Raw genomic sequence first — 6,618 nt, forward strand, 5'->3', positions numbered from 1 at the left:
GAATGACCCATCAGAATCTAAAGATCTTTCAAAAGCTCAACCAGACCTTGCTAAGAAGTATGCGACAGATCTTGAATCTTGGAGACAGTCAGTGATTAAGAGTGCAACTGAGACAGTCAAATGTATGGACCAATAAAAACCTATAGCTATAAGACATGCTGCATGTGCCGAACTGCTACAATATTTTCCAAATGCAACTATTATATATATAGCTACATGTAGTAATTAGATCTATAATAATACTATTACTTTTTTTCAATTTAAACTTTATAACGTGCAGTGTATAGCATCTTATCACGTGTGTTCTTAAAATTATGAATAATATGAAAAAGTGAACTAAAATCTCTCTGTGTGTCACTGTGTATAAACATAGATGCATTGCTATACAAAACTACTCATCAGTCATATCATCATCATTATTGTTGTTACTCCCATCAGTAGCAGCACTATCAATAGACTCATAATGAGGCTTCTTAGCTGACGGAGGACTTATCTCCTCTTCATAATCTTCATCATAATCATCACTGTCTTCCCTAATGCTATCACCCAAGGAAACTGTAACTCGAGGGAGAGGAGGAGGAGGGCCTGGTACAATAACTTCAGTCCTGTTACTATCAAGCTTGCCATTGCTATCAGTAAGAGGCTTGGAATCTTTATGCTCATTGTTTTGAGCTCCACTTTGCCCTCCCCCTCCATGACTGTGCTGCTGTAAAGTCTGTGATATTTGTTGGTAGATTTTGTCGTATTGTAACTTCAACTGCTCAAGATCTCGGAGGCTTGAATTGGGCGGAGTCGAAAGGAGTCCTCCCGACGTGTGAACGGCCCCCGGGGTCTGCTTGGGGGTGAGTAAAAATGGCTGACCAGTGTTCTGAGCTTGAATGACAATATTCCCCCCGGGGCCACTAGCCGACGGATTACCAGTGGAAGATGGTTGTATGTTTACTGGAAATGCTACAAGAGCAGAGGCGGAGCCAATATCACCTAACCCCGGGACGTCGGCCGCAAAACTAGACAGACCAGGTTGAACGCTACTAAACAAACTGGGTGTGGTCAATGACATTATGGGCGTGGTCAGTGAGTCTGTGTTGACTGTGACTGGAGGCGGATGAAAGTGAGAAGTAGCAACTGTTAAAGGAACAGGTTTTTGCTCAGAGGGGCTATCATCCGAGGAGGAAGACAGAGGGGCGTGGTCATTATCACCTTCAGCTGATGGGGGAGGAGAGGAAGGAATCTGGAGAAAAAAATGAATAACTACCCCGGGTCCACTACTAATTGTGTGTGCTAATTTTAGCATTTTTGGATTTGGCTCTACATTTTTTGATCTATATTAATGATACCCATTACATGTACTAATTTATGAGTCAATTTAGTTTATTGTTTTAAAAAATCCCTCGCAAAACTCGTTGAAATTCAACAATGCACATGTAATATGTTGTACTTACTGTTCGTGACATGAATCCTTTCTGGCCTGGAATGACAACGCTTAGCTGTGGCCTATTGCTTGTTGATTCATTGTCACCATCAGCTTCTCCTCCTCCTCCTCCTCCTCCCTCATCAACAAGAGGAGATTTACCGGAATAAGATAGAGGGATATAGTTACGACCACCACCTTGAACAAAAAAGAATAAAAATTATAAATTCACTGACAAGAAGCCACACGATCACTATGCCAAATCCTTTGGGGATTGGGAAACCATACATCTGATAATAACCTTTTACTAGCTACATGTAAATTACATGTTTACACATGTAGTTCTCGCACAAAATAATTCCAAAACATCAATCATCCTTCTCCCTTACCAGGTAAGTGTAACTTCAAGGTCTGACTCCGTATGGTTTGCAAGCGAGTTGGAGTCCCAGCAGGTGGAGGCATAGAGCCAGTACTGCCAACAGAGAGAGGGGACTTTATCGTCTTTAGAGGGAAGCTACCAGGAGTGATGGGAGAATCAGTAAGCGATGAAGAGCCCGTGGAACTAAGTCTCTTTACAGGGACACTGACGGGCATAGCATCAGGTACTTTAGTGGGCAGCACATGAACTAGTGAAGGAGGGACTGGTGACGGGACTGGCTGTGGTGGAGCCTGTTGTAACTGTAGAATTAAAATACAATAAGTTATACAGTACATTAAATAATGCTGGAAATAGAAAACTCCATGGGCATAACTTTAAAATGATACAATCATACATGTACATGTAATTTGGTCTCTTTGTGCTGGGGCAACTGGAACAACAAACACCCTTCACTGGGATGTACATGTAATTAGAAAATAATAATAATTTTTACTTTAAAACTACATGTACATACATTATAGCTATTACCATTACCTCAGTATGGAGGACATGATCAAACTCCTCATCAATCCTCTGATACTGTGCCTGAGTGTTGGGGCTCAATGGAGGGACAGAGACAGCTACTCTTCTAGGAGGAACACTTCCTCCTCCTCCTCCTCCGTCTCCTGCTAACAACATTGAAGCATCTATGGAGTCATCGTCTCCATCCAGATCATCCCCACGACCTCTTTCCTTCTTTGTAATATCCTACCATTAATACGGATCCTTTGAAATAATGTAATGTACTGCTAGTCTGTTTTTATAGTAATAATGTCATTATTATTATTATTATATCATTCCTACTATTAAGAAGTGCATAAACCATATCCTTTTCGATAAGTTACTATTAGTGTCATCATTGCTAATATTAAATTATTGGGGCAAGTCCCTCCAGGGTTTACATTGTTACCTGTACATGTGTAGTAGAGGTTCCCACAAAGCATGCTAAGTGAGCTACATATTTTTTTAAAAAGAATGCTTTTAGTAACTTTAAATGTTTAATTTAAATTGGAACCAGCTAAAAATTTCTACGTCAAGAAATATCATTAAAACTGAGAATTCTCTCCTAGTCATTTATGCCCCCATTTTGGAGTGACTTTAAAAATTTATTTAAAAATCCAATTTTAATCAGAAACTATTTTTGGCACAATTTGGCCGAATTCCACATACGACTTTGGCCCAATTTTGAACCACTTTTTAAAATTGCAAAAAAAATAGTAAACTAGAATAGAATACACAATATACATGTACATGTACATGCACTAAATTCCCTGCATGCATACCAATCACAGTAATAAAACTAACAATGTCACTGCATTTGCACATACCTCCAAGATATCGGCATTCGTTTTGCTCTCGTCAGGGTCCTTAAACTCGGTATACCTTATCAGTATTGAGTTCATGTTAGAGGAGGCATACTGATAGAGTTTGCTGTTGTGGGCAATCATTATGACTGCTATCTCCACGTCACAGAGTATGCTCAATTCGTAGGCTTTCTTTAAGAGGCCTGCTTTACGCTTACTGAAAGTTATCTAAAATGAAAGAGAGAGAAGGAGCATTTAAAATACATGTATATATATGTATATATACACAAAATCTTTGTCCACCTGTCTACTTCTCTCATCTTGAATTCTGGTGATCTGGATCTTCTTTCTTCCCATGACGGCAACTGGGAAAAAGAGAGAGAAAGAATGAGAGCCATGTCTCTAGGTGTAGCCATTTTTGGCTCTCTGGTCTATTTTTAGAGGTCGAGTACATGTAATGGCCGCCCAACCTATTTATATCTCGGAATCTATTTTTGGTTTCTTGTGGTACTTGGGCGGTTTTCCGAGAAGAGTCTTCTTTTTCGCGACAGGGAAAGGAAGGGAGGCCTTGTCTTTGTCTTTTAAAGAGAAAGACAATCTGAGATCGAGGGCTTTGAACTTTAGCGTCTGGAGAGATTCGAGAGAAAGAAGAGGGATCACGTGATCAAAGATGGCGTCTTAGAAAGAGCTCGTGGAAGAAAGGAGCGGAAAATGGCGAATTGTCTTGTACCTAGTTGTCCTTGCAGCCACTACGAGGGACCAGAGAAAGGGTGAGTGCTAGCAATTAGCGACCCTTTGGGCTTAAAGCAACAAAATTACAGCTATAAAAATTAAATTTAAAAAATTTAAAAACGAGAGAAATTAATTTTATTTTATTTCAGGAGAGTGCTTGCATACAGGCCAGATTGTGGTGGGTGTGGTCATCAAAAGACCCTCCATCGTCTCCCAACCAACACAGACGAGGTCATAATGAGAGAACTACTGGCAGCAGAATCAGTTCCATGCTGTAGTCTCATTCCCATGTCTCAGCTCCCGAGTATGAAACATTTCAGTTCCTATGATTTGATACCCATACCACCTGATGAAGCCGATAACCAGGTTTGATGCAAAAATAAATACACAAAATTGATTGGTCATTGGACATGCAAAATTAATAATGGAACAATTTTGGGTTGTGTTTTGGCAAATGGCTAGAAAAACTCCGATTTCTCCAAAACTACCCCCCCCCTCTAAATTTACCAGCTATAATGTAGAATCTACTGTTATAATATTCCATAGGCTCCATCCAATGTATTCTGTCTGTGTAAAGGCTTTGTTCCAAACATGCCTTCCATTCTGCACCAGTTCACTTCAGTCTCATTCGAGACCATACAATCATCTCTACCCTCAGTCCCTTGCACCAGATGCACTCACCCGCTTCTCATGCACCAGAAGACTCACCCATCTCATTATTTATGTGAACAGAGGGTGCTAGGACTCAAGGGGAGTCTCTCGTTAAAGAGGGTAACCCTTCCCTCTCCTGGTCTTGTTGATTTGGCACTGGGCCCGGATAAGAGGATCGGATTTGTTGCTGTGACTCAAACGGACTCCTCCTATCAGCTGGTTCTCTTTGATAAAATACTTGCGGCTGAAGGAAAAGGTGTCAAAAGGAGGAGTGGTCGGCTAGCCAAGCGGGCGAATGCAACAAATCGCGTTGAGGAAGAGGAAGAAGAAAAAGCGGCAGAGTCTGATACCTCAGTGTCTCAGCAAATGATCGATTTCTTTAACACTGCGTTAGAAGCTGCCACACCTATTAACGAGGTATGGCGGTTTGTAGTTGGAAATTATTATTGAAATATTTTTTAGTATTTGAACCAAGAGCCAACGACTGTGTGTGGGTATTGGACTGACACCCCGACTGACCACGCCTCCTCTCAGTTTGTCGTTGCCGTGGGAACGGAGGGCGGGGTCACGATTCACATACCTTCTGATGGAAGCTATCGGAATATTGAGACACTTCAAGGAGTAACAGTGTAAGAAAAAATAGATAAAAGTTTAAAACATATCTACTTATTTTTTTAGATTACATTTCTTGACAGTTGATAATACACTGATGTTATGTGTGGGTGAGGGTGAGTCCTCTGGAGCTATCAAGTGCTGGGGACTCAAAAAGTACCGTACATGTACATGTACATGTATACATGTAATTATCGATAATCTCTATAGTGATAGCACAGCATTATTGACCGAATTTAATAATATTGAGACATCAGTTACAAATCTTTTGTGGATTGAACACAATAAGTTAGTTTATACCGACTTTATAATGTAGTAATTTTTCACTTGTCCTTCTCTTTCTTTCCAGTTATTTATTTGCAGGTACAGAATTAGGCCAAGTTTATCTTTTTCAGCTTAAATCTTCTGCTGACGACAAAATGGAGAATGGACAGAATGGAGAAAGAGATGTTGGATTCTCTTTAGAATTGTGCCAGAAGATTCAATCATGTTTGGGACCAGTGACAGCATTACACTTCTGCCACAGCCAACGGTAACACATACAGCTACATGTAACATGTTTTATGTTTGCTATTCTCTTCTTAGACTAATTTTGGTCGGCTCGGCAGATAACGATATCCATGTTCTCTCGCTGACAACACTTGTCGAAAATCTAGGAAAGCCTGGGAAGGATTCGTTACTGACAAAATATTGTAAGTCGTATACTAGGGCGTGTGGCAGTCATCTGCCCCTTAACCATCTCTAGTTCCTTTAAAGAAGAAAAGAGCAGACAAACTTGTGCACTGTGCCAGAATGAAGGGTAAAACGTTTCCTTATAATGCTACCAATATTCCTCTTCTCCAGGTCATCAGTCATTTGTTAACAGTATAACTGGTTACTGTGCTAACGTACTGAGTCTCGGGTGGGACAGCTATGCCATGTTCTGGTCTCCTACAGAGATAGGGCAAGAGGTAGCCACTGCTATTAAACTGCAGGGGAGCAGCTCCAGTTTTCAAAAACAAGAATTGAGTAGCAGTACAGTTGAGCCTAGTTTGCTGTATAAGTTGGGAGTGGAGCAGTATTTGAATAACGTCCCGTGTGGTTTGTGGGGCATTTTGGATGAGTGTGTCGTAACTGTGTATCAAGGAACAGGGAAACAGCTGATCATAGCCCTGTATTAGAATATTGATGATTATTATATTGATTATGATTATTATTATTTAGTCTCTCATCGCTTCACATATTAATTTTTTATCTTAATTAAATGTTGTCAAAAAGATTTGTTCCATTGTCACGAAATCCGTGACGAGCAAAAACCCATTTGTAGCCTTTGCTTTTTTAAAAATTTTGGCATTTTAAAAAAATGACTGTAACTCAAAAAATTGAAGTCGGAATCAGCTCAAACTTTCTACACAGCATAAGAACATCAATATGTGCCAGAAAATGTAATAAAAGTTGGGGGTGATTTTTGAACCATTTTTTGAAAAAACTATGGGCTATATAGCCTTGGG

The 6,618-nt window shown here is 40.1% G+C and overlaps 2 protein-coding genes across 2 annotated transcripts; one reads left to right on the top strand and one right to left on the bottom strand.

The window, feature by feature from the left end:
• Positions 1 to 302: 302 nt before the first annotated feature.
• Positions 303 to 3,802, bottom strand: LOC100636842 (myocyte-specific enhancer factor 2B-like). Its single transcript, XM_003388822.2, has 7 exons — positions 3,604 to 3,802; positions 3,437 to 3,498; positions 3,158 to 3,361; positions 2,325 to 2,537; positions 1,801 to 2,089; positions 1,443 to 1,609; positions 303 to 1,231 (listed from the first exon to the last, which is right to left on the bottom strand). The coding sequence occupies exons 2-7, from the start codon at positions 3,488 to 3,490 to the stop codon at positions 392 to 394; spliced, it is 1,767 nt and encodes a 588-aa protein (XP_003388870.1). The 5' UTR covers positions 3,491 to 3,498; positions 3,604 to 3,802; the 3' UTR covers positions 303 to 391.
• Positions 3,795 to 6,412, top strand: LOC100636966 (uncharacterized). Its single transcript, XM_020000352.1, has 10 exons — positions 3,795 to 3,903; positions 4,015 to 4,231; positions 4,412 to 4,933; positions 4,979 to 5,145; positions 5,195 to 5,284; positions 5,339 to 5,416; positions 5,478 to 5,660; positions 5,714 to 5,820; positions 5,874 to 5,927; positions 5,972 to 6,412. The coding sequence occupies exons 1-10, from the start codon at positions 3,845 to 3,847 to the stop codon at positions 6,286 to 6,288; spliced, it is 1,794 nt and encodes a 597-aa protein (XP_019855911.1). The 5' UTR covers positions 3,795 to 3,844; the 3' UTR covers positions 6,289 to 6,412.
• The last annotated feature ends 206 nt before the right edge of the window (positions 6,413 to 6,618 follow it).

The sequence above is a fragment of the Amphimedon queenslandica genome, unplaced genomic scaffold (assembly GCF_000090795.2).
Source record: "Amphimedon queenslandica unplaced genomic scaffold, v1.1 AMPQUscaffold_13197, whole genome shotgun sequence".
NCBI lineage: Eukaryota > Metazoa > Porifera > Demospongiae > Haplosclerida > Niphatidae > Amphimedon > Amphimedon queenslandica.

Coding starts and splice junctions, on each gene's coding strand:
- LOC100636842 (XM_003388822.2), bottom strand. CDS start 3,490: ATGGGAAGAAAGAAGATCCAGATCACCAGAATTCAAGATGAGAGAAGT. Junction 2,538..3,157: donor CGAATGCCGATATCTTGGAG/GTATGTGCAAAT, acceptor TATTAATGGTAG/GATATTACAAAGAAGGAAAG. Junction 1,610..1,800: donor CTTGAAGTTACACTTACCTG/GTAAGGGAGAAG, acceptor TTTTTGTTCAAG/GTGGTGGTCGTAACTATATC.
- LOC100636966 (XM_020000352.1), top strand. CDS start 3,845: ATGGCGAATTGTCTTGTACCTAGTTGTCCTTGCAGCCACTACGAGGGA. Junction 3,904..4,014: donor TACGAGGGACCAGAGAAAGG/GTGAGTGCTAGC, acceptor ATTTTATTTCAG/GAGAGTGCTTGCATACAGGC. Junction 4,232..4,411: donor CTGATGAAGCCGATAACCAG/GTTTGATGCAAA, acceptor AATATTCCATAG/GCTCCATCCAATGTATTCTG.